This window comes from Elgaria multicarinata, chromosome 5 (assembly GCF_023053635.1).
Source record: "Elgaria multicarinata webbii isolate HBS135686 ecotype San Diego chromosome 5, rElgMul1.1.pri, whole genome shotgun sequence".
NCBI classification, from domain to species: Eukaryota; Metazoa; Chordata; class Lepidosauria; order Squamata; family Anguidae; genus Elgaria; species Elgaria multicarinata.
This window is the reverse complement of record NC_086175.1, coordinates 101,947,186-101,975,069: the sequence shown is the minus strand read 5'-3', so window position 1 is coordinate 101,975,069 and position 27,884 is coordinate 101,947,186. Positions and strand designations below refer to the sequence as shown.

Genomic DNA, 27,884 nt, shown 5'->3' with positions numbered 1-27,884 from the left:
TAGAAAATGTAACATATGAACTGGACCTTAGTACGAAACATTATGATGCCACTCTCCCAAATACTACAATGGAATGCAGGATTTAGGACACAATCTGATGCAAGTTTAGTCAGAAAAAACGTCTACAACTCCCAGCATGCCCCAGCCTGCATATGATGGCTGGGGCATGCTGGGAATTGTAAACCTTTTTTTCTGACTAAATTTGCATAAGATCACGCCTTTATTAGCTTTGCTTTGGTCATGACACAATTTGAGAGGGCCTTGCCCCCAAAATCAGACAACCCGAATCCCCTCTCCACCAAAATAACTTCATCTTATGCTTTAAGAACATGGCTGAATCCAGTTATGTATGGAAATGTACACTGAAGCATTATATATAAAAATGGAGGCCCTAAGCTACATCAAGATTCAGAGGCCCCATATCATAAACTCATGCCTTTCTGGAAGTTAAATTTTCTAACCTGGAAGATTCAGTTATTGAGAAGTATAAAAATGTAATAAATAAATAAGATCTATCTCCTAAGCCCAGATGTATGGCCAATGTGGTGTGCAGTTAGCTAATATTAGACACTGGACTCTTTAGTCTTATGGGGGCCCTCTTTAGATGGTAATGACAGTACTTCCAAAATGTGGTATGCCCCCTGCTCATTCTGTTGAGCAGGGCTCCAGGTCTTCTGCCCCCACAAATCCTGCCCTGATTGCACCACTGTGTATGGGAACGGGTTGCAGTTACTCCATGGTGAACAAAGAGCATTTGTTACAGACCTGGCACTGAAAGCGAGTTCCAGGACTGGCACAGATCAAGTCCTGAACATAGGTGATGAGCCATTATTTATTAATGTTCCCTAACAATACACAAGTTTACATGAGCTGTTTACAAAATCCCTGTGGCATAAATCCAAGGTTAAGTTAATCAGGGAGAATCAAGTCAATCAACAATCAGTTTACCAGGAACTGGAAAAAGGTTGTTCAAGAGAGGTGAGATGTATTTATTGTATACATACAATATACTGTATTTCGTAATTGTGTTTTAACCTGTTGGGTGTTTTACTGTGGTTTTAATTTTTGTGAACCGCCCAGAGAGCTTCGGCTATTGGGCGGTATAAAAATGTAATAAATAAATAAATAAATAAATTATTGAAAATGTTTATACCTCACTTTTCCTTCAAAACTGAAGGGGCTTACAAAAGACTGTAAAGTCACAATTCAATACCAGGAGTCTTCAACCTTTTTGGGTCAGTGGATGAATTTAGAATTTTGAAGCAGTGTCATGGGCACTCTCGCAAAATGGCTGCCATGCTGGGCATGGCTAGCCACAAAACCCTCATTTCTCAGAAGGCAAACCGGTAAGGCTAAAAGAAAAGTAACTTGCCCAAGCACCTAACAGAGCAGAGGTGAGGTCTAAGCTCAAAACACAAACTGTTCTTTTGAATCCAAATAAAGATGGTGCTGGTAGGCAGCACTTTGCTTTGCAGCATGCGAGCATCCCAGTTAGAAATAATTAATTTAGAAAATCTTAAGAAATAAAATAAAAATCAGGAGGGGCTGGGAGCCTCACCATTGCCAAGAGAGTTGTCTGTGGGCCATCACATCTGGAAGGACTCCAATTCCCATCATGTGTTTGACTACAAAGCCTATCACCCCCAGCCAGCATACTGTGGAGGGCACCAGATTGGGGACGGTTGCATGAGAGTTTTCCCACGGAAATGATTCTAATCAGCAAGTCCAGAAGTGGCAGCCCTCCAGGCAACAGACAGAGAGCTGTGAAGTCAATGCTGTGGTAACCTTAGTAAGTGTGACATTTACTAGGCAGAATGTGATCTCCTATTCTGTTGCAACACAAAAGCACAGAGGTTCATCGCCTTTTTTGCCCGTACGGAGCAAAAGCAGGGAGGATATGCGCTCAGTTATGAATCAACAGACTTTGAAATTCTACAGCTGGGCATTGCCCCCTCTTCTGATCTCTGTCTTGCTGGGTAAGTAACTAGTCAGTCAGTGAATATTTTCCTTCATTTTGAGGACAGAGACACTGTGGTTCCATGATTTCTTCTCTGATTGTTGCTTGTGGCAAACTAATGCAATCCTATGCATTCTTATTTACCTGAGAATATGTTCCAGGAAATACGGTGAAGAAACATGCATAGGATCAGGCTGTGCAAGTGGACTGTATTCAGGGCTCTGACCGAATGTCCTATAGGTTATTTCATAAAAGGTGGTTGGAGCATATGGGTCTGGCTTCAGTGCAAGGTAGTTGCAAATAGACAGGCAGTCTTTGTATTTCTCTACCTCACAAATCTGTAGCCCAATCATTTGTGGAGTTTAGTTTTGAAAGGTATTTTATTTTATTTTAATTTTGGTAAAATACTTTTTTCAGTTAAGTAAATATATTCTCAAAGCAGAGAAGGTGCTTTTGTGCCAGTTTTTAAACATCTTAATTCATCTCCCTTTCTGCTTAGAAAAATTGTAAGGAAATATTGTATGTTCACTTAAATGGTCAATATTTAATAGGGAAATGTTGTATTTTCACTTAAATGATAGGATGTGGTTGTTTTCGAGAAGCGATTTAACTGAGCAAATTTGTCCTCAGGTCTTGTAACATTAAGACTCTGTCTTTCTTCTTGTGATGGACCAATGTAACAACAAAGCTGGTACAAATACAAAGGTGCTATATATATTTTTCCTGTTCCTTCTTCCCACCCCCATGTCCCCCAGTTTGTAGAGATACTAGAACTTTTTGTCACAAAACCATAGTGGCTAAAGAGGGAACACAGTAGTAATATGTTCATATTGTATAGGTATGAAGCTTAGGCTCCAGTACCTAAGAACATAAGAATGTAAGAAGGGCCTGCTGGAGCAGACCAAGGGTCCATCTAGCCCAGCACTCTGTTCACACAGTGGCCGACCAGCCATCGGCCAGGGACCAACAAGCAGGACATGGTGCAACAGCACCCTCCCACCCATGTTCCCCGGCAACTGGTTCCCCAGCAACCTCTAAGTGATGTGTAGCGAAGGGAATTTTGACATACTGAGCTTGCCACGGAGGGGTCAGAAAAGCAGCGTCTCCTGAAATTCTGTCTTCTGTGCGAGCATAGGAGGCTCAGGAGCTCCATCTTTCTTTGCATATTGCGAGCATATTGGGCCCTAACATTAGGCATAAGTAACAAGTTATGACTTAGTAACTTTATGTTTAGGGTGCTTCCAGACATATGGCACTGTGCAGCTATTCCATGTTTTTTTTCTTAAACAGATTTTTTTTGGGGGGGGGTGTGAGAAAACAGACACAATGAGCAATGGGAAAATGCAGGAGCGCTGGAAATGGAAGCGGTCCGGAGCTCCAGTAAAATCCCACAAATGAGGCAATGTGATTGCACCATAAACACCTTTTCTGGAAGCATTAACCACTAAATGCTTAGTGTAGAAAAGCTCTCAAAATGATAAGAACAGGATAGCATCGTTTCCTACATTGTGTTTCATGATGCCTTGGTTAGCTGAAATTTAACTATTATAGACAGACAAGGAGGCCAAGCTGAGAGATACATGTGGGAGGGAGTGACCCCTCACTTTTCTCCAATAATGAATTTAAATAGCTAGAGACAGCAAATCATCTATACTGGATTGCCTTTTTGGCAGTGAAGCCTTTGACATTGATTGGCTAACCAGGTGTGATGTCTCAGAATGTTCAGTTGTTTGAGGAATATAAATCAGCCCTGCTTCTATGAGGGAAAGGAAAGTTGTCAGTTAAGCTGAGATTAAAACCTGATGCAGAGGATGGCTGAGCACTGGGAGAATGGTCTGGGGATGAGGGATGGAAGTGAAGGTACAAGGGTGGGTGGGGTGCATAGTAGGCAATGGACTGAGACAGAGAAACCTCAAATGAGGATAGTTGACAAAGCTTGCTGAAAATAGCATAGGGAATAGAAGCGAGAAGGGAGTAATCAGAGAGGGCAGTCTGAAGAAATTACGCAGTTCTTAAGGTAAGGAAGGACTGTCTACTTATGGGGAGAAGAGAGAGAGAGGAGTGCTAGCGAGGCTGGACAAGTAACAGGGCAACTAAGAGAAGTGGGAAAGTAAGCAGTAGCCTGAAAAACAGGGACTTGAAACAATGGCGCCAAAGAGAATGTACCACTGGGGCAAAACTGCCTAGAGACAACAGGGACTGTGCATTATTGCCACAAAGTAAGTGGACAGGCATGGGAGGGAGACTTGGTTAATAGGGTGGTTGAGTCTCAACCAGGTGTGGGGAACCTGTTGTCCTCCAGATGTTGTTGGACTCCACTTCCCATCCCCCTGACCATTAGCTATGCTGGCTGAGGCAGATGGGAGTTGGAGTCCAACAACATCTGGAGGGCCTGACAAGGGAATTCTGCTGATTGAGGCAGACAAAGCCCTAAGGTACTGTGACAGACAAAGCCCTAAGGGGGTAAAGGTCACAGAGAAGTGGGTGGTGGTGGTTTCTGATTGTCACATGTAGATTTCAAGGAATGAGATAATTCAGTAGCTGAAGGATTCCAGGTGGAATAAAAGCTGTCTGGAAGCCAACATCATTCATACCCTCCAACATCCAGGGATGGAAATAGGGCACTCCTGTGTGCTTGTATTACAGGGGAAGGACAGTATAAATAAATACCAGTGAACTAATAACCTTTTGCAATATGAAAAGTGAGCCCTGCATGATGACCTTTAGAATGGAGTCCCAAAACAATGAGCTGATACAGAATGACAGATGTGAGCCTCCTGCTTTTTCCAAAGCTTGATACACACAAAAAAACAGATGAGAAGGTCTGATATTTCAAGTCGGCAGATAAGTCAGAGCAGAGGTTGATTATAGATTAGAACGTCATAATCAACGTGTAGTTATGACCGGGGACACAATTCTGAATGTACAAAGAGTATCTTTATATGAGATTGACAGGAATAATTATAATTACAAAGCTGATAGACCTAAAAGGTGACAGACAGACAGAACAGAAGGCTTATGATTATAGTAATAACGTCTTGATAAAAGGGCTAAAATCTCTTCCCAAGCTATGATCTGAATGAGAAGCTCAGTTCAAATGCAATTAACAGTCTATGACCAGATTGAAAAAAGCAAGGTATAAAAGATATATTTACAAAACAAATAGATATATCATCCATGCTGAGTGAATCAAAAACAGATTAACTGAAATCTCAACTTAACTGCAACAGGAAAAAAAAACCTTCACAACTTTTCCAGTAACTACAGGAGTAGTGTCAGCTAAACAGTAAGTTACATAAAACAGATGCTCTCTGCTAGGAAACTTAGATTTTAAAAAGGCACAATCAGTCATCTCCTAATATCCCTATAGAAACTGCAATATAATAAAACCCGTATCATGGGACTTTGCTAGACCTACCTAGTAATCCGGTGAAGAGGAGGGGCGAGACCGCAATTCAAGTATTGCGGGCTGTCGCCCCAGTCTTCATGTCAGACACGACAGGCTGAAGGAAAGCCCTGTCACGTCCGCCATTTTTTATTTTTAAAGGGCCGGGTGTGCAGGAGCGCATCATCGACCAAGATAAGTTTTTTTTTTTAAAAAAAGGGTTCCCTGCTCCCCCCTGCCCCGCTCCCCCCATCTCTCCCTAGCTGCGATCTCTCCCCCCATCTCTCTCCCTGGCTCTGATCTCTTCCCCCCCATCTCTCTCCCTGGCTCCGATTTCTCTCCCCACCCTGATCTCCCCACTCCAGTTCTGATCTCCCCCCCCCGGCTCCGATGGGAGCGCTGGGCCCCGTGCGCAGCTTCTCCCGGCTATGCCCGAGTAAGCCAGGTAGCCGGGAAAAGCCGCGGAATGGGCTAGACCTTCCATGGTCCTGGCCTCAGCCCGGGACTGCGGAAATACCGGGCTACAAGCAGAGCCTGTTACCCCAGGGCAAGGCAGGGTTGACCCCTGCCTGACACTGGGATCCCCTGTGCATCATCTGAATGCACAGGGGCGAGCCCCGGTGTCAGCCCGAGCTAAACCGTGGTCTAGCAATGGCCATGGTCTACAAAGCCCCTGAACCCCAAGGACAATGAAGCTGCAATGAAAAATCCTCATTGAATCTCCTCCATTCCAAGTCAAAATGCAGATTCTGGGTCTTCCTGTGTTTTCACAGGAGCTGCTCATGTGATTTCAACCACTCCTCAGCCCTCACCCTGGAAAAATGCACTGATGCATCTCTTGCTTTGGTTATGTCTGTATGCATAGTATAATATATACACTATGCATAATATACATACTATGCATAGTATAGTATGCATAGTATAATATATACACATAGAAGTATTGATAATGGGAAGACCAGTGATTCAGGGAGGTGAGTCCACTGGTTCTTCATGGGGTTATATTCCCCTATATTGCGTAGTGTTGGTGAACTTCTGGATCCAGCATTGTTCCTGGATACTTGGACAGCACCTGTGGCTAAGACTACTGAAGAACTGTCTATGCTCCCTCCTTGAGGATGACTTGGGCACTGGTATCTTCCATGCACTGGTATCAACTACTGTGATATGCTCTACAGTATGTGGAGTTACCCTTCAGAAAAGTCCAGAATCCAGCAACTTCTGTATTAATAGGAGCTGGCCACAGGAAAAATCTAAATGTTGATCCATCTGCACTCTCTGCATATCTGCTACTAGGCCTGGTTAAAGTTGTTAATTATGGCCTTTAAAGCCTTAAATGGGCTGGCCAATTAAATAACAGTCACAATAAAAATGGGTGCCCTTGACCAAGTCACTATCTCTCATAGACTCCGTTGGCCACCTCCAAAAATGGGGTTAATTGTGACATACCTCACAAAACTTTTTTAAAGATTGAGGGGAAAGTTTATTGTTATCCACCTAAATTATAGGCATAGTTTAAATGATAATTCGAATTACATTTTTAAAAGAACATCAAGATTAATCATCCTTATGGAAGGTACTGTGGAAAGGCTAGACGAAGATAATCAGTCAAGGCATATGACTGTGATGCACAGGATCCAGTTGCCATAGCAGAATTCCCTGTTGTATTTACAGAGCTTTTATTCCTCCCTTCCATATTGTTTAGAACATCTTCTCTTGAACTGCACCTGTTTTGCTGGCTACCAAAGATGGCTGCATATCAATGATCTGCTTCAGGGCAAAGGACTTTGTAAACACAATTCCCTAAACAAAGGTCACTGTGTTGAAATGGATTTGCTAGACATTTGGGAGCTTTTAAAAGTTTAGTAAAACACAGCAACAAATGTGTGTATGAAGAAGCTATTACTGTACATATAAATACTTGTATGACAAAGTGGTTTGTTTCTTTACTCCTATGTTTTGATTTTCATTGAAGTGTAAGCATGGGGTGGGGGCTGAATCACATGAGAACTGAATATTAGGGCATTTCAGATGACCCCCTCCTCTCTCTTGCCCTTTTACATGTTCAGAAAAGGCACGAGGGACTCACGGAGCCACAGGAGCAAGCTCTGCCCCAACTGCCGATGTGTCCAGCGACCACACCCCTTGCCATCCACACATGAGAAGGCCCTCTCACACGCACCTATGTATGAGAGCAGTGGAGCTTCTCTCCCTGACGGGAAATTTAGGCCAATCAGTATCCTTGTGTGGACAAGCTGTATACATGAATGTTAGGCCTTAGCTTAGGGTGACCAACTGTCAGGATTTCCCTGGATTTGTCCTGGTTTTTGTTCTTTCCATAGTGTCAGGGGGGATTTTCTATAATTTTCAATAACGTCCTGGAATGACACACCTTCCCCTTTAAGGCTGCCATTAGCATGGCAGGAGTGAATGACATGCTTTCTTGAGGCACATCATTCCCCCACCCCGAGCTCCAATTGAGGTCTTAAAGGGGAAAGTGGGTCATTTGTGGACATTATAGAAAATAGGGATGTGCTCCGCTCCGATTAGGAGCGTAGAAGCAGTAGCGGATTGGCCTGCTCCGCCTTACCCAGAGGCGGAGTAGGAGCGGACCGCGGACCCCCTAGAAGCAAGGCGAAGAGAAGCGACCATTTTTCGGAGCTCCGAGTTCAGGCGGAGCGCTCCGGTCGCCATCTTGAAAACATTTCGCCATAGGATTGCATTGCGGCAAATAATCGCGCATAACTACGTTGTTTTTGAAGCTATCGTTCTGGAAATTCTTGTGCACAGAGAGTCGTGGATGGGGGTCATTTTGAGACCACTCTCAACTTTCTGCGTTGTCTGGGTCGCGGGCTATATTTTTGTGAAAATCGGGTCAACCGCGCGGCTCAAACTGCGTTTTTGGCTTTTCGCCCATAGGATTGCATTGAGGGAAAGAATCGGGGATAACTGGGGGGGGGTTTAAGCTATCGTTCTGAAAATTCTTGTGCACAGAGAGTCGTGGATGGGGGTCATTTTGAGACCACTCTCAACTTTCTGCATCGTACGGGTCGCGGGCTAGACGTTTTTAAAAAATCGGCGGGAAAAATACCTTTTTCAAAGGGCTGAGGGGCAGAGTCAGCTCCCGGTCATGATGATCCCAAAGTTGGAGGAGGGCATAGGCAAAACAGGTAACTTGGGATTCTGGGAAACTTCTCTTTCTTCATCTGAACGGGCTTTTCCCCATGTTTTTTAACACAGTAGCCCCACCAAATGCACAAACACAACCTGAAATCATATACTAAGCCAAGAATAAGAGATAGAAACACAGCACTGCTCCCCACCCTAACCTTGGTGAACAACTGAATCGATGTGGTGCAAGGGGATGAGCTCCCCTAGGGCATCTCATCGTGGACGTGCCCCCACTCTCTCCTGCACTGGAAGGCCATTAGAGCCTTCCAAAGAGAGTAAAACGGTGGAGCAATGCCTATCATGAGTTGAAGTGAATGGTCACTTTTCAGTGGTGGAGCAATGCCTGTTCTGAGTCGAAGTGAGCGTTTTACTTCTTCTCAGAGCTGTGGCTGTCAGTGTCTTGAACTGGCAGCTACTTCCCCCTCCCCCGGGCACGTCCCCCTATTGCTGGTAAAAGACAGATATAGCCTTTTAAAAAAAGTTCTTCTTGTTGTTTATTGAGCAACACTGCTGCTTTTAATTCCACCCCTCCTTTGTTTATTGATTGATTTATTCCATTTTATATGCATTACTGGCTTATCCTTGGCTCACTTCCTTATGCCCCCAGAAATGCCAGCTGCATGCCTGCCTGCCTTCCCTCCCTCCTCCCCTGCCCACCTCGCAGGGATGGTGTGTGTGGGGTGCCCGATTTTCAAAAATTCGCCAAAAATCAGGGGATGATGGGATTGCTTTGAAACTTGGCATGCGTGTGTATATCCCCATGAGGTGTCATGGTGCCAAACATGAGGTTTCTAACTTGAACAGAAAAAAAGTTGTATAATTTTTTAGCTTTCAATGCAAGCCTATGGGGGGGGGAAACAGAGCTCCGGATCCGGATCCGGAGCTCCGGGCGGAGCGGAGCGGAAGTGGGCGGAGCGGGGGCGGGGCGGAGCGGCCCGATCCGAAAAATGGCGGATCTGCAAGTGAAGCGGAGCGGGGGGTCTGTGCACACCCCTAATAGAAAAGGCCCCAATTGGAGTGGATGGTGGTGGTGCAGAATGAAATCCTTTCCTCTCCTCCACTCCAATCGGGTTCTTTAAGGTGGCGGGGGAATAACGTACTTTTTGCAGGACTCAGAAAGCTGCTTCCCCCCCACACACACTAGGTGTCCTCTTTTTTGGTTTCCCAAATATGGTCACCCTACCTTAGCTAGACCTAAGGTTTATCCTGGGATTGTCCCGGGGTCATCCCTGCCTGCTCCCGGGATCCCCTGTGAGTCATTTACATGATCAGGGATGACCCCGGGATGATCCCGAGAGAGGGGGCAGCACATGCAGCTCCCCCCTTTTCCTCATTTGAATTCATGAGTAAAATTGTTTAAACCAGGGCCGCCCCTAGGCAGAGTTAGGTGGCTGCTTTAGGCAGCAGGTGCTGGGCAGACAGGAGAATAGGGTGGCCACTTGTGAATTGGCAAAAAAGAGAACTTGCACCACAAAAAATCGGAAAAAAGATGATACCAATTGGCATAATTTTTGCATGTGCTAATGTATATGTATACAGTAGATGCAAATTCAGAAATTATTACCATAATTTAAATAGATATACAGTACATCTCATCATAGTGTGGAAAGCTGTGACCAGGTGAACTGTGTGTTTTACTCATTGTCCTGTCCAGGTGCTGTTGATGGACTGCTTCAAGGCCCAGATCTTCCTTCTGATGGCTCCTTATTATCTTTAAACTAGTCTACATTAAGAAAATGGCTGCAACTGTTATTCCATTTGTTGTTCTGCAACATTCCTACAGTGTGATTTCAGTTGCGAATCAGCTTGGTTCCCAAAATTAGGAACATTCAGCTGTTGCACAGCCTTATGGCCATTTGACTCTAAGATTAACACTACATTGTGGAATGTCCATTGACATGTTTTTGCTTAAAACATGTCCTTAATATATATAACTGGAGTATTGTCCCTCTGTAGACTATTAAGGCAGCAATGCTATACACACTTACCTGGGAGTAAGTCTCACTGATCTCCATGGGATTTTCTTTTTGGCTGATGTGCATGGGATTGCACTGTAAGCGTCAACAAAAGTATCAGCCAGGACCTCATTAGTAAAACTATGAAAATCTTGGATAGCATTCTCAAATAACTCTTCTATGCCTTTCAAATTCCCAGCTGTCAAAAGGACTTTATTTCTCCAACCTTTGTGAAGGTGAAACAGTTGAAGGGATACAGTGGAGCATTGAGACAGAATTGCCTGTCTACTGGGAGAATGCCCACTCTCATCCTGGCTTGAAGACACCATAACATTCTTGGGAAAAGCAACCAAATCTGACTTTTTCAACCAGTCCTATTACTCTCTTTGGCCACAGCTAGACCTAAGGTCTATCCTGGGATCATCCAGGGTTCGCCCCTGCCTAAGCACTGGATCCCCTGTGTGTCACCTAGATGAACAGGTTTGACCCCTGGACAATCCAGGGATAAACCTTAGGTCTAGCTATGGCCTTTGCCTGATTCTATTGTTGTGATCAGATTTGAACACCCTGCACTTGTACTAATATATTGGTTTGTTTTTAAAAAGTTACAAGATCCAGTGATGATTCTTGTGTCATGCTGGGCTTCTCTAAATGAGCAATTTATAGGCCACTCATGGAAGTTTGTGGGTCAATTAAATGTTGTCAGCAACAGCCAGGACATCTCCTGCCCTTTCCCACCTTATTAAGCTGGAATAAACTCTTAATGGTACGAAATCAGCAGTGTGTAAAGCTGGCAATGTGCTATGCACTTGCCGAGGAAGGACTTTCTCTTCTGTCAGATGGAGAAGAGGGTAAAATGCCTCCCTGCAACAAAAGGAGAGAGATCTGATCCTACACCCCATCAAGAGCACCCCTTTAAGTTCAATGGGACCTACTCCCAAATATTTATCTTATTATTTATTTATTTATTGCATTTTATACCGCCCAATAGCCGAAGCAAGTAAGTGTGCTGCAGGGTTGTAGAGGCTTCTGTAAGACCACAAGAACAAGACCCTTCATTATGCTAGATTATAGTTGTGCTAGGTTCAAATCCAGTGTGATTCTTTTTAATTATTTTCTTCTTCTTTCTGTTGGTTTGTGCTAGTAGTTCCCAATGTGTCTACTCAGAAGTAAGTTCCATTGTGTTTAATGGGATTTACTCCCAAGTAAGTGTGCCAAGGGTTTCAGACACAGCAGACAAAAACAAGACTCACTCCCACCACCACCACTCCATTGCACATAGGGAGGGAGGGAGGGAGGGAGGTGCTCCCTATATTCAAATGTGTCTTCCATTTAAAGAGCCCTGGAAAACAGCAGGCTTTTCTGCCTTGTCGCCCCTCTCCACCCGTGTAATGCAGCCCATATCAATTGTGCCTAAGAACAGCAGCCCTGGGTAAATAAAGCAATTTCCCTTAATGTAGAGACACTCGTTGTGTTTGGTCTACTGGGGGCAATCTGTGACTTGGACAAGGGCACCCAGTCATGATGGGTACCTGCACTTACCACTGCTGCTCTACCCTGAAGACTCAGGGTAGATTACAGTTTGAAATAACTGAAAATACATCTCTCTCTGAAAAGCTCACAGGGTAAAATACCACCGACCCACCAGAGCTGGGGAACCTCAGGCCCAGGAACAAAATCTGACCATCTGGTGTTCTCCTGGTGATGTTGCATTCTTCCCCTGGCCCCAGTAGTGCTTTAGCTCACCTGAAGCCAGGAGAAGGCAATCAATGGCTACTAGTCCTGATGGCTATATGTTACCTTCAGTATCAGAGGCAGTATGCCTACATATACCAGTTGCTGAGGATCATGGGCATGTGGGTGCTGTTGCACCCATATCCTGCTCATGGATTTCCCACAGGTAGCTGGTTGGCCACTGTGTGAACAGAATAGTGAACTAAATGGACCCTTGCTCTGATCCAGGACAGCTGTTCTTAACGTCCATTGAATCTTTAAACTACGCATTCCAATTCCCCCAGCCCCCAAATCTCACCATCCCCTAGAGAACTGTTGCTGTCTGTAAAACTGAAGAACATTAGTCTGTCTTTCTTTGTTTACAGTGGTTTATGCTGGTGTTGGACATGCAGCACTGGAGAGCACCGCCTTTTCGAGCAATTCATCTGCCACTTCCCACACTATTGTGCTTCACACAAAGAGAATAATGACTTCTGAGCCATGGCATCCATTTGTTTCTCAGACTCCAGAGAAAGAGAAAGCCAAAGAGGGAGAAATGGTGGTCCTTGGATGCCAGTTCCACAGCCCCCATGGCCCATCTTTGAATAACCTAACCGTGAAGTGGTACAAGGAGGATGAAAAAGGGCAGGTGGACCTTGTAGAGAACAATGTCACTGTCTTGGCAAACAACACCAGACTTTTCATCATAGGGAATTTATCCAATGGTAATGCGTCTTTGACTATCTTAAATGTGACAACCAGCGATCACGGCACTTATTTCTGTCAGGTGGTTCTCTCCAGCGGAGAAGCAGTGATAGGTGATGGCACAAAGCTCAGGATCCGGAGGGCACTGGGTAATACTCTGTTTTAATTCTTTCTTTTCTGTTAGTCTTTGCTGTAAAAAGTGGGAAGTGGAAGTAAGTCACATGGGCTAGAGCTGATCATCAACTGAGAAAGCATAGTATATTGTGCTGCTTATTGTATTTCTATTTGAATTATAATTATAATTTCTAAATTTACACCAATACATATATATTTGCATATGGAAATATTAAGCAAACTGTTGTCCCCTTTTGTCCTTGTTTTTGTTGATGCAATACCTCCTTTTTAGTAATGCATAAGTGGTCACTCTAAACCCACCTAAGTCAAATTCTGTGCAAACTGTCACCTAATTCACACATTATATCTATATATATATATATATATAGATATAGGTGGCCTTTTCCGCTCTATTTTTAAATGACCTAAGCTATGCATAGTCCCTATATAACTAAGAAGATACTTTCATAATCTAAGAAATTTTGGACTTCAACTAGTCTAGTCCAAACCTTATCCATTGAGAATGGATTGACTTTAATTCTATCTGCAACCAATCCTATGCATGTTTATTTTAAATTCCCACTGAATTCAATGGGTATGCTTCCAGAGAAGTATGGATTGCAGCTTTGTTATTATATCCAATGAGATTGCTTTATTAAATTCTTCTGCCCCAGTATCTCCATATACATCTCTCAGGCTTAAAAGTTGAAAGAAAAAGTATTAAGGGAAATGAAATCAGTGCAGTGTTCCTGCATTAAACTTGGGTGGCATCTAGTGGTGTTCAGTGCACATACACTTCAGTAAAAAATTCTCTATCCGTGATTCAGTAAAGCATGCAAGTGGTCCCCACCTTCCACCATAGTGCTGCAGGGAATGGAAGAAACTGCATCTGTTGAAATGTGGTCTGGCCTTAGGGGTTGGTGAGCTGGGCGATTACCCAGGGCAGCAAGCTGAGAGGGGTGAGAAGCTGAACTGAAAGGGTTACCAAGCTGAGCTCTGTGACTGCGTTTTTATGTACTGTTTTCAGTGAGTTGGGGTGGCAAAATCCAACCTTTCTTTCAAGGTTCTACAGGCTGTTTGGATGATAACTACCCAAATGATCTTTCTTCAGTTCGCTTTAAAGTATGTTTCTTTTTCAATTTCCACTTTGATGTCATTTGTGTGACATAGAAATCAGTGGTACACAGCTTTACTTTGAGGCAACGTTGCCGATCGCTTAGCACTTCAAGTACTGTAAACACTATATAAGTAGTAATAAAATAAAGCCATAAGCTGTATGAGGTCAGCTGGATATCCTTGATATTTATAACTTTTCTTTATTATTTTTAAAGATAAAAATAATGGATATTCTAAACTAAAGAAAACTTACCAAAAGATAGGAACTCTTCAAAACACACACAAAAATATTATCAGTGATAGTATTGCTGTGTTGCATAGTTTACTGCCACAGCCCAGAATGTGACTTTTTGACCTAATTTGTGTAAACTGTAGCACAGTGGCTCAAAGATCAAGGTTTTTGAGCAATGTCGTTCCCACTGGACATCATACCTTCACCACCCCAGGCCCCATAAAACCTCTAAGAGGCTTTGTAAAACTCACTGCGGGGGGAGGATGGGCACTACGTATCCTAGGTCCAGTCCTGGTTGACCTTCTCCCTTTTTTGCATAGAAGTCTTTTGTCATTTTGAGTATGACAATCCCATGTCTAACTCTATTTAAGCCAGCTATTAAACACAGGATTAACCATAAGGCTAATTCAATATGAGTTTTAGAAAACATTTGCAGAATCAAATCCTAATGTTTAATTTTTCCCTCTCATTTTATTAATTGAGACAGTTTATAACACATCATAGTTCTGAAGGTTAACTTTATCAGATAATTAATCTACCAGCCAAACCAACTAACATTTACAGTCCTAAATATATGCATCATAATTTGTTTATCCTTCTCCAGACATTACTTCTGTGCCTTTAACAATAGCTTCATTAGCAAGGGAAAATCATAGAATCATAGAATCATAGAATAGCAGAGTTGGAAGGGGCCTACAAGGCCATCGAGTCCAACCCCCTGCTCAATGCAGGAATCCACCCAAAAGCATCCCTGACAGATGGTTGTCCAGCTGCCTCTTGAATGCCTCTAGTGTGGGAGAGCCCACAACCTCCCTAGGTAGCTGATTCCACCGTCGCACTGCTCTAACAGTCAGGAAGTTTTTCCTGATGTCCAGCTGGAATCTGGCTTCCTTTAACTTGAGCCCGTTATTCCGTGTCCTGCACTCTGGGAGGATCGAGAAGAGATCCTGGCCCTCCTCTGTGTGACAACCTTTTAAGTATTTGAAGAGTGCTATCATGTCTCCCCTCAATCTTCTCTTCTCCAGGCTAAACATGCCCAGTTCTTTCAGTCTCTCTTCATAGGACTTTGTTTCTAGACCTCTGATCATCCTGGTTGCCCTCTTCTGAACACGCTCCAGCTTGTCTGCGTCCTTCTTGAATTGTGGAGCCCAGAACTGGACGCAATACTCTAGATGAGGCCTAACCAGGGCCGAATAAAGAGCAACCAGTACCTCACGTGATTTGGAAGCTATACTTCTATTAATGCAGCCCAAAATAGCATTGGCCTTTGTTGCAGCCATATCGCACTGTTGGCTCATATTCAGCTTGTGATCTACAACAATTCCAAGATCTTTCTCGTTTGTAGTATTGCTGAGCCAAGTGTCCCCCATCTTGTAACTGTGCATTTGGTTTCTATTCCCTAAATGTAGAACTTGGCATTTATCCCTATTAAATTTCATTCTGTTGTTTTCAGCCCAGCACTCCAGCCTATCAAGATCACTTTGAAGTTTGTTTCTGTCTTCCAGGGTATTAGCTATCCCACCCAATTTGGTGTCATCTGCAAATTTGATCAGCGTTCCCTGCACCTCCTCGTCCAAATCATTAATACAAATGTTGAAGAGCACTGGGCCCAGGACTGAGCCCTGCGGCACCCCACTCGTTGCCTCTCCCCAGTTTGAGAAGGTTCCATTGATAAGTACTCTTTGAGTCCGATTCTGTAGCCAACTGTGGATCCACCTAATAGTTGTTCCATCTAGCCCACTTTTAGCTAGTTTGTTAATCAGAATGTCATGTGGTACTTTGTCAAAAGCTTTGCTGAAGTCAAGATATATGACATCCACAGCATTCCCACAGTCCACAAGGGAGGTTATCCTATCAAAAAATGAGATCAAATTAGTCTGACAGGATTTGTTCCTGACAAATCCATGTTGGCTTCTAGTAATCACTGCATTGATTTCAAGGTGTTTACAGATTGACTTCTTTATAATCTGCTCCAGAATTTTCCCAGGGATGGATGTCAGACTGACTGGTCTGTAGTTCCCAGGTTCCTCCTTTTTGCCCTTTTTGAAGATAGGGACAACATTAGCCCTCCTCCAGTCGTCCGGCACCTCACCCGTCTTCCATGATTTTGCAAAGGTAATAGACAAAGGTTCTGAGAGTTCTTCCACTAGCTCCTTCATTACTCTTGGATGCAGTTCATCAGGCCCTGGAGATTTGAACTCATTCAAGGAAATTAGGTGTTCTTTGACCATTTGTTTATCAATCTCAAACTGCAATCCTGCCCCCTCAACTTCTGCTTCACTTTTTCCAGGGGGGTCATAGACCCGCTTTTGGGAGAAGACCGAGGCAAAGTAGGAATTGAGCACTTCAGCCTTTTCTTTGTTGTCTGTTATCAATTTGCCATCCTCATTAAGCAGTTGAACCACCATTTCTTTCCTCTGTCTTTTACTACTCACGTATCTGAAGAAAGCCTTTTTATTGCTTTTAGCATCCCTCGCTAATCTCAGTTCATTCACAGCTTTAGCCTTCCTGACGCCATTTCGGCACTTCTGCGCCACTTGTCTGTACTCTTCTTTTGTAGCATGGCCTTCCTTTCACTTCCTATATGTATCCCTTTTTGTTTTCAGTTCATCTCTAAGCTTTTTGTGGAGCCACATTGGTTTCCTCTGTTGTCTTCTATCTTTTCTCCTTGTTGGAATTGTTTGCAACTGTGCCTTTAAAATTTCATTTTTTAGATACTCCCACCCATCCTGCACTCCTTTTCTCTTTAGGCTCACTTGCCACGGGACCTTACTTATTATAGTTCTGAGTTTATTAAAATCAGCTTTTCGAAAATCCAGAGTACGTGTATGGCTACGCTCAACTTTTGTCTCCTTCATAATCAAGAATTCAAGTATGACGTGGTCACTTTCCCCCAGAGTTCCCGTAACTGCCACTTTATCCACTAAGTCATCCCTTTTGGTCAATAACAAGTCAAGGATTGCTGATCCTCTAGTTCCTTCCACCACTTTCTGTAGGAGAAAGTTATCACCCATACATGTCAGGAATGTCAGGAGCTTGTTTATCTCCATCTCATGGAAAGCTCTATTTGCTTAATTCTGCAGACCAAACTGCTTTAAAGGCACAAGGGCAGTTCCCCCTCCCCCAGATCAGGTGTCAAACCTAAAAATTAAAATGAACCAAAGTTTTCCTTATCATCATTATACGAATACTGGTTTTGAGCCTTTAGGCAACAGCAGACTCAGGGTAATGTTCATTTATTTATGGCATTTGTATGTTGTGCCATAACAAAGTTCTTTGGGTGTTTTACAATAAATAAACATAAAAAACCCCAATTTAAATACAAAATAGAACATAAAATCATACAATCAAAACCAACATGAAATATGAAAACAGAACAAAACAGCACCCCAAAATTCAACACATGGATTCTAAGACTTATATGTGACCTATATGTGAGGTCTGGGTGAACGGGAAGGTCTTCACCTGGTGCTGAAAAGACCACAGGAATGGCAGCAGGTGAAGCTCTCTGGAAAGGCTGCTCCATAATTGTTATTACTGAAAAGGTCCTTTCCCTGTTAGTTAGCTGCCTCACTTCATTCGGCAGAAGCACCCAGAGCACAGCCTCCGAAGAGCTTAAGGTTCTGGTAGGTACATATAGGAGAAGCTGGTGTTTCAGTCCCAAGCCAGTTATGGATTTAGAGCCCTTTAATTTGGGACCAGACAGTCCAAAAGCCAGTGTAGCTGACAAAGCAAAGGTGTAATCTGGTCAACCTGCCCAGTTTCAGTTAGTAATCCAGCAGTCCTATTTTGAATCAACACCAGTTCCCAAACCATTTCTAAAGGCATCATCATGTTTAGTACAACAATTGGTAATAGTCCAAATGGGAGGTGACAAGAGCTTGGTTAATTGTGGCCAAGGTAAGTCCATCCAGGTAACGTCATGGCTATTGCAACAGCCAAAGCTGATATGAAGTGTTTGAGCCACAGAAGTCACTTAAGCCTCTAATGGCAGTGCTGAATCACCAAGCACCACCAGAACCTGATCCTTGAGGGTAAATGGGACCACATCTAGAACAGTCTGAACACTCTACACCTAGGTAACCCCAAGGTTTTCTGAATAACAAAAATTCTATGAGTTTCTCTACAAACAGGAAAAATCCCATAGTCTTGTCCTCTGCAGTCTTCCCATCAGGACACTGTCCTTTACACACGACTTGAAAACTTCCCTTCATGGAAAAGCTCCATTTGTGTTTAATGAGAAGGCGCCATCTAGTGGCAGAGAGATCCCACAATATCCCAGCTAATACCACATTATCTCTTCCTTTTTTTTTTTTTAAAAAAAAAGCAAGATTCCCCAGGGGTAGGGCAGGAGACATCTTAAATGTTGATGATGTCATATAATGGATCCACAAACATCCATGAGTGGCCAATCATGAGCGTGCAATACATCCCTCATTTAGAGAAGTTCTCCAGGGGTGGGGGAGCCTAAAGGATGATCCAACACACACACACACACACCTCTCTCAAACAGCCCAATAATAATTCAGTGACATGAAATGTTGAATGAGTGAGAGGAATAAAACTGACATCTGGGTGGGAGGTAGGAACAGAATGGAATAGCTGGAACAGAAGTACAAACAAACACACACACACACACACACACACACACACACACACACATATTAAGTGTAGAAAGAATTATCTAATTATATGGATAGTCATTTCCTGGTTCATAGTGAGAAGTTATTTTTAAATGTCTCTGGGTCAGACAGAGTTTCCCACAGAAAAAAGGGGAGAAGCAAAGATTTTAATGTAGCTGGTATTGGATCCAAGTGTATTGATTCCCCTCCCCCACCCTGCCCAAAAAATCTAAAAGGGTGCACAAAGATAAGAGTTCCTGCTCCTATTTCAGTCCTTATTAATTGTGAAACATTACCAAAATAATGTTATGAATGCAAATTCCAAAGAAAATGCAGTTCACTGCACCCATATTGCAGGCTGTAGCTGGGAAAATGTGATTAAATAAATAAATAAATAAATAAATACAGCCGTGCAGTTTAGTGCACTGTGAATATAGCAAATCAGGGCATAAGTAGTTTTCAGTCACTCTGCAGTGTTGTCCAGAGCCATGAGATCCCTTTTGACCATAGGGTCGAAGCTGAGGAAGTAGCATACAATAACCCCGCCTTCTTATCCATCACTTTTACCCCTCCAATGCAGGCTGAACTGAGGGAGTAGTATACAACAACCCTGCAGTGTAGTCCACTGGTATATCCTTTTTGTAGGTTGAAGAGCTGAAGCTCTGAGTAGCATAAGAGAGTAGTTTAAAGCAGCCCTGCAAGGTATCCACTAATATATTTGAGGCTAGAAGATGGGCAGATTAAATTGAAAGAACTCCCCACAGGCCAAACTATGCATTCAGTTGCACGCAGATGCTCCACGCCCTCCATCTATTTGCATACAGACTGGCTGCATTTTTTTAATGTTCAAAAAGCAAAAATAAAATTTCAAAATAAATAAAAATAATTTCTGCACAGAAATAAGACCCATGTCAGAGCAGGGGCTCCTGTCTCAATGCTAAGTTCTATTTTTCAACCCCCTCAGCCACAGACTCAAGTAATAGACATGCATATGCGCACGCACACACACACAGACACAGACACAGAGAGAATACATTGCAACATTTTGTTTCTACTTCTCTATATTCAGTATGATAGATTTCTGATGACTCTGTGCATTTCCTCTCAGGATTGTTTGGCATAGAAGAATCCATTGGAACAATCATCGGAGTGGCGGGAGCTGGCATTGGAGGCTTGGTCGTTCTGATCGTAGTTTTAATTCCGCAACTGAGAAAGTGTCTTCCATGTGCTAAAACAACATCCCACCAAGGTACGAAGGAGACAATGAAATCCTCAATTGTTTGCTAAAGTGTTGCACATGTTTCTGATCAATGCTAGCTGTATTTTTGTCCAAAATTATTGTTTGGTTGGTTGTAAATAACCACTGCATACAGAACGATAGGCAGGGCAACACTACCTCCTGAGTTGGAGCATCCAATATATCTAAAACCCTGCTGGGATCTTGCCAGCCAAACAGAAATGAAGGGAGCACTTTTAGGGCTTAAAAAACAAAGCAGGCTGGTGTAAAATTCCTCCACGTTGGGCTTCAAGAACCAGGAGGGCTGTGGGTTCTACAGATCCAAGACCTGTAGTCTTTTCCCTTTTCACCTGTGCTGCCTATGGTTTGTTCCCTTTTCGCCTTTCCCACCATCAGAGCTCCAACGTTGAGACAGTGATGTGAATGTTTCTGCAGGGGCTGGGGGGGGGGGGGATTCGAGGTTGGAGCTCACCCAAGGGCCATAGAATTGTCATTCGGTAGTATCCAATGTTAACTCTACTTAGAGCAGACCCATTGAAATGAAAGGGTCTTTAATCATGTCTAACCAATGTCCCATTAATTTCAAATAGAGTTGATATTATTATTTTTCTGTCTAAAAATGCATAGGATAGCACCTTTAAACTCTTACTAAAAGAGAGCACGTTCAAGAGTAATTATACTGAATGTCTTCCAAACTACTAGGAATTTAGTCTGGTATTATAATAGTATTATGATTGACCTGGTATTATAATAGTATTATGATTGAGCCTTGATTGACCTGGTGCCCTCCAGATCTGTTTGTCTACAACTCTCAGAATCCACCTGCCAGCATAGCTGGGAGTTGTAGGCCAACACATCTGGAGTGCACCAGGGTGGGGAAGGGTGCTCTGCAGGACCTCAGGCAGAGACAATTTCACATAATCTGCTACCTGCTCTTTTTTAGTTTGAGAAGGCCGGGATTTACCTTAGGTTATATTTACATTAGGCAATTTTAGTTGTAAAATATTTAGGGTCCTTCCAGGGGGATGTCTATATGGCATCTTTACCCCACCTTAAATGCACATTTTTGCGTTTTAGGACACATGATGAAGCCCCTCAATTACCGCAGCAGCGCTTTTTTAATGCGATAATGCACATCTTTGCATTCACGATTTACCGTGGCTTTTGAATCATGCTTTGGTTTTGCACCACATCAAAGTTATCTGTTGTTGGGGGAGTTAAGGGGGCGGAGCTTGGCAGCCTGAGCGATGGCGGGTTTCTTCTGAGGCTCTGAACGGCGCTTGCCGGAAAAGGCAATTATCTCTCTTTTAATGGGCATGAATCTTTGAGCAACTGACAGAAAATGATTATAAAACCAACAGGAGCCGGGAAAGTGGAGAGATTTGGAGAAGGGAGGTGAGATGAACTATGATTAATGCAATGTCTGTCTAAACGGCAACTCTATGGAAAGTGAAAGTAAACGCTGACTGACGCAGTTTAAAAAGAAGGAATTTATGTTTGCTGGACATTGATCTGTGATATAACCTCTCATCTTTATCTCACATGGGAACGATTGGAATGCTGGCTTTCTAAGGTTAAAGTGGTTGACTGGATTTATTGGCGTGGCGAGAAGGGGGGTGAAGGGGTGAAAAAAGCTGCATTTGGCATTCGGTGAGGGAGATGTGGGATGTGAGAGACTTTGAGTGATTAAATCTGATCCCCTCTAGTGAATGCTGTTGTGAACTGGATTTTTCCCCCCTCCTCGTGAAGAAGGAGCTGTGAGTGCTATATAATAGAGAAGCCAGCATAAGTTGCTAAGGAAGAGAGTTGGACTCTAAGATTTATGCCCTACCCAGAAGGGACCCATGCCCAACGTTAAAAAAAAGATCAAAAGTTGGGAAAAGCTTAATAAACAAAAAAAGAAACCTTCAAATCATAATTTGGCTTACCTCTCCTTCCTGGGAAGTACAGCCCCTGGAGTTGAACAGGAAGAGGAAGATATAGACCCAGTCTCTTTGGATACAATACCAAATAAAGAAGGAAACATGGCAGAAGGGGGGAAAGAAAGTGGTAGTAACCCTCCCTCTTTAATGGAAATCAAGGCTATTATAGCAGAAAATAACATGATTATTTTTAAAAAAATGGATCAGCAAATGAGTGAATTCAGAAAACAAATGCGTACTATTATGGATAAAACGATGGAAAATTCGGATAAGATCAAAAAGATAGAGGCTAAAGTGGATCTGGACCAGAAGAAACAAGAGGCTTTCGAAAAATCAACTAATATACAATTTAAAGAATGGGAATTGCGTTTGATCGCCTTGGAAGATCAATCTCGTAGATCTTCGCTTCGAATAAAGCAGCTGAAGGAGACGCAAGGAGAAGATCTTAGAGAAATTATCGTGAACTGGTTCAAGGAGCTGACGCCTGACATTCCAATAGATGGATCGGATCTGGACCGAGTCCACCGTGTGGGGGGGAAAAACTACAAAGGGACTAGAGACATATTGGTGAAATTTGGCAACTATTACAAAAAAGAGCAAATTATGAAAGAATTGAGATCTAAGGTTCAGATACAGTGTAAAGGCAAACCAGTGCAAATTTACAATGATCTTTCTCAACGCACATTAAATTGGAGACGTAGTCTTAAACCAATAACGGAAACATTAATGAAGAATAAAATTCCTTATGCATGGGGTTACCCGGTTTTCTTAAGATTTACATATGGGAGGAGGGAATACAGAGTAACCTCATTGGATCAAGGTAAAGATTTGCTGAAGAGGCTGGGTCTGGATGGGGAAGCAGATGGGGCTGGAGTGGGTGGGGGAGGGAATGAGGCTGGGACATCTGGAGAGTAAGAGAATTGTTAATTATGTTGGAGATAATTGCAAATAAAAATGCTAATATAGAGACCTGCCGGCCAGGCACAGCACTGCCTCCCCCCTCCCCCTTTAAAGTAGATGGCTGGAGTATTAGACTCACGGGGATATGGGGGGGGGATTAGAGTGGGGGGGTGGGGAGGGGGGGAAGGTAGGGGAGGAGGGATCGGGGTAGGAGGGTGTGGGTTTTATGTATGGAGTTTGTGTTTTTATGTAAGCAAGTTTGTATTGCTGAGCACAAGGGATCGGAAGAGATTTCAAAAGGGTGATTATGGATAAAAAGATAAAGGTGTCAACACTCAATGTTAAAGGTTTAGGGGCAGTCGTGAAAAGGAAGAGAATAGAACAAATGCTAAATAAAGAGGGATCAGATATTATAATGATCCAAGAGACACACCAAGGCTCCGAGAATTCGAATATGATAAAATTAAAGTGGTTAGCCTATTATGAAAAATCATTAGGGACATCAAAAAAAAATGGAGTGGCCACTTTGATTTCAAAAAAAAGTGGGTTTATATTAGAAGAGGTAAAAAAGGATGATAAGGGTAGATATCTTATGTTAAAAGGTAAAATTGAGGGAAAGGTTTATACTTTGATTAATGTTTATGCCCCAAATGAGAGGTATAGAGAATTTTTTATAAAGCTGTTCAAAGAAATAGAAGAATTTAAGGAGGGGTGTGCATTATTAGCTGGGGATTTTAATATGGTTATGGATAATAAAAGGGACAGGTCAAATCCCACTAATGCTGAAAAGAGGAACAATATGACTATATTGAATAAATTAGTAAAAGAAAATGATTATTTAGATTCGTGGCGCTTACTTTACGGGAATAGGCCTGGATTTTCATACTTTTCCCCAGTTCATCATACATACTCCAGGATAGATTATATATTTGTTTCAAAAGACTTTGCAACGAGGATTTGTAAAATGGAAATGGGGGTAATAAAAGTAACCGATCATGCCTTGTTAAGTTTAGAATTTACAGTTAAGAAAGATTATAAAGAGGCATATAGATGGAAGTTGAACACAAAGATATTGAAATACAATAAAATAGTAGATAAAATTCGGAAGGAATTGTCGGAGGCATGGGAAATTAATGAAAAAGGAGGAACAGCTGGGTCAGTCATTTGGGACACCATGAAGGCTGTAGCAAGAGGAATCTGTATTAGAGAAACATGTAGTTTAAAAAGACAACAACGTGCAGAACAGGAAAAGTTAGAGATAGAAATTAAAAACTTGGAGGAAAGATATTGGCGAAGTAAAGATAAATATAAATTAGTGGAAATACAAGCTAAGAAGAAACAATTAGAAAACTTAAATATAGAAGAGATTCAAAAGAATTTAATGTATATGAAAAGGGAATATTTTGAAAACAGTGACAAGAACTCGAGGTTGCTTGCCAAGCTCACACAAAAAGAAAAAGGGAGGAATGGGATAGAAACGTTGAAAGATAGTCGAGGGAATTATTGTCATGCAATGAAAGCTAAAATAAAAATTTTTCAGGAATTTTATCAGGAATTGTACAAGGGTAAAGAAATTCAACAAGAAAAGGTGGAGGAGTATATTGGAAGGTTTATAAAGAAGGAAATAAAATCAGAATATAAGGAGTTAATGGAGTCAGTAATAACTCAAAGAGAAGTTGAAGAAGTTATTGATAAGTTAAAAGTGGGTAAATCACCAGGAGCAGATGGTTTGGGTCCAGAATATTATAAGGTCTTCAAAGATTGTTTAGTTCCAAAATTAATGGAACTTTATAATAGGATATTATCAGGAGAGAAGATACCTGAATCATGGGAACATTCAGTGATAATTCTGATCCCAAAACCAGATAAAGATTTGACTAATCCTGATTCTTATAGACCTATTTCTTTAATAAATCAGGATGCTAAAATTTTTACATCTATTATGGCCAAACGATTAAATAAATTTTTGGCAGAATATATAGGAGCAGATCAATGTGGGTTTGTGGTAGGAAGACATATGCATAATTTAGTGGGTAGAGTTTTAAATGTAATAAATGTAATAAAAAAAGCAAATATTAAGGCAGGTATTATGGCATTAGATATTTTTAAAGCTTTTGATTGTGTGAGCTGGCAGGCACTAAAGAGTATTATAGATAAATTGGGATTTGGAAATAAATTTAAAAATGTAATAGAACAGTTATATTCCCAAAATACGGCGGTAGTGGTGGTAAATGACGGACTTACTGAAAAGATACGACTAGCCAGAGGAACAAGACAAGGATGTCCGCTCTCGCCGGTCCTTTTTGTAATGGTTATGGAAGTTTTGGCGAAGGCACTAAGGGAGGATAAAGAATTAGAAGGAATTGGAGAGGTAAGGGAGATAAAGCTAAACATGTTTGCGGATGATACTTTATTGACCATTAAGAATCCATTAAGAAAATTAGAAAGAATTAAATATCAGTTGAGGGAATTTGAGGAAATTACAGGGTTAAAAATAAATTGGTCTAAATCAGAGATGATGTTGTTTAACTATACTAAGAAGGAAGAAAAGGATTGGGAATTTAAGGGGATGGAATTGAAAGTTAAGAATGAGATTAAATACTTGGGAATTAAAATTACAAAAAATCTAGAGAATTTAGAAAGGGAAAATTTAACGAGGTTAAAGAAGGAGGTATTAGAGAAATTGGAGAAATATAAGAGATTAAATTTATCTTGGTTTGGGAGAATAGCTTTGATAAAAATGAAGATACTAGCTAAAATTAATTTCGTATTTAGGATGCTACCTATAAAAATATCAGAAACCGAGATAAAAAGTTGGCAAAATATTATTAATAAATATTGTAATGGAGAAAAGAGAGCAAGAGTGAATAAAAATAATTGGTACCTAAGCCAAAAAAAGGGGGGAATGGGTCTCCCAAACATAAAATTATACTACGTAGCAAATAGATTAAGACATGTTGTAGAAGCAATTATGGGAGTAGGAGATTTATACTGGATGGAAGAAAAAATCATAAGTAAGGTAGAGATGAATCTGGAGAATGTTTTTTTTAAAGATGGAGGAAGAAAATGGGTTGGAAGTATAGATAATCCACTCCTGAGGACTCAATGGGAAATTTGGAGCAAATTTAAAGGGAAGCTGCTTCCGAGCAACTCTCCCTTAGCACCGATAATAATGTTAAAGAATTTCCCAGAGGATCTAAAGGGTAGATTATGTAAAATATTAAAAGAGAAAAATAAAATAAAATTAAAGGATTGGGTAAGAGATATTAAAACAAGAGAAGATATGGAAAATTTGTTAAAGGAGAAGAAGCTATCTTGGCTAGAATATGGTCAATTAGAACAATGGAATAAAAAGTGGATTAAAGATAATAGAATGTGCAGAAAGATGACGAGGTTTGAAGAATTAGTAGTAAGTAAGGAGAAAGGAAAAGGAGGTAGTATAGTTTCAAAAGGATTAATGAGTGAAATATATAAAATATTGTTAGAGAAGGAGTTTAGAGAGAATACAGAGAAAGTGATTTGGGAATCAGATTTGAAGATACAAATAGGGCGACAGAGCTGGGAGGGACTATGGAAACAAAGAGTGTTGAGAAGTTTATCAGTAAGAATAAAGGAGAATTATTTTAAAATTTTATGGAGGTGGTACCTAACCCCGGTTAGATTGAACAAGATAAGTGATCAACATTCAGCAAATTGTTGGAGAGGATGTGGGGAAAAAGGAACGTATTTACATATGTGGTGGCAATGCAAATATGTACAAAGATTATGGAAGATGGTGTTCTCAGAAATTGAAGAAATAGTGGGAATGAAAATAGAACAAACACCAAAAATAGCATTGCTGTCACTATTTGAAGATATAAAGTGTGGAAAAGGAACTATAGAGCTGATATCGAGTTTGTTGGTTGCAGCACGATTGATGATAGCTAGGAACTGGAAGATCCAAGGGGAATATTCTATTGAGGAGTGGTATAAAGTAGTATGGGATATAGCCATTAATGATAAACTGACATGTAATATTAAGTGGAGAAAAGGCGTAACTAAAATAAATGAGTTCGAAGGAATTTGGAAACAGTTCCTAGTGTTCGTGTTTACTAAGGGAAATGGGAAACCACCATCAGAAGAAACGATTAGATTTTGGACTCAAGAATGATCCCGAGGTGGGGGGTGCACTTTTATGTTAAGAATGAAAATGTTGTAGTGTGATAAGGCATATGTAATAGTTTTTGATATTTGTACTCAACAATTATTCAATATGTATGAAGCAGATATTTGATGTATTTCTTTTTCTTATTGTGTTTGTTTCAATTATATTTTGGAAATGTTCATTTATGTTTATATAGTGTTGAAAATGAATAAAAATTATTAAAAAAAAAAAAAAAAGGGAGTTAAATCGGATTTTGAAATGTGGGCGTAGCTTTGGGGGCAGGACACAGGTGAGACTTTCATCCTGGAATCACCCTGCCTCATTCATGGAATTTTATGGGGGTGGGACAGCTTCAAACATCACCATCTTCCACTTGTAAATCTTCCATATTTACCCACTGCTTCTTCCATCTGTTTCCCCCCACAAAATATCCCTTCAGAAGAATATTTTTCACAATGTCTTTGATTGGTAGCATTATGATACCTCCGTCTGGACACACCCTTAGTTGAGTCATATTTTTCTGTCACTTCTTTCACTTTAATACTCATTTGCTTCCTTCTTTTCCTTCCTCCTCAGCATAACTTGGACAGTACGATTAAAAAAAATACCAGATGTGCCAAGAATGATACCATTTTCTGAATGTATGCAGAAATGTCAGTTGTTCGCATGTTTTTATGTTTTCTGACTTTAAAGTATAATAAAAATGTTTTA

The 27,884-nt window shown here is 41.5% G+C and overlaps 1 protein-coding gene across 1 annotated transcript; it reads left to right on the top strand.

Moving 5' to 3' along the window:
• The first annotated feature begins 1,830 nt into the window (after window positions 1-1,830).
• On the top strand, window positions 1,831-27,884 carry LOC134399566 (uncharacterized). Its single transcript, XM_063127645.1, has 4 exons — window positions 1,831-1,976; window positions 12,568-13,035; window positions 20,079-20,219; window positions 27,750-27,884. The coding sequence occupies exons 1-4, from the start codon at window positions 1,898-1,900 to the stop codon at window positions 27,752-27,754; spliced, it is 693 nt and encodes a 230-aa protein (XP_062983715.1). The 5' UTR covers window positions 1,831-1,897; the 3' UTR covers window positions 27,755-27,884.

What these genes read in the sequence shown, in the direction of transcription:
- LOC134399566 (XM_063127645.1), top strand. Translation starts at nt 1,898, where the DNA reads ATGCGCTCAGTTATGAATCAACAGACTTTGAAATTCTACAGCTGGGCA. An exon ending in TCTGATCTCTGTCTTGCTGG is followed by an intron (nt 1,977 to 12,567) that starts GTAAGTAACTAG and finishes CTTTGTTTACAG; the next exon opens with TGGTTTATGCTGGTGTTGGA. An exon ending in CAGGATCCGGAGGGCACTGG is followed by an intron (nt 13,036 to 20,078) that starts GTAATACTCTGT and finishes ATTTCCTCTCAG; the next exon opens with GATTGTTTGGCATAGAAGAA.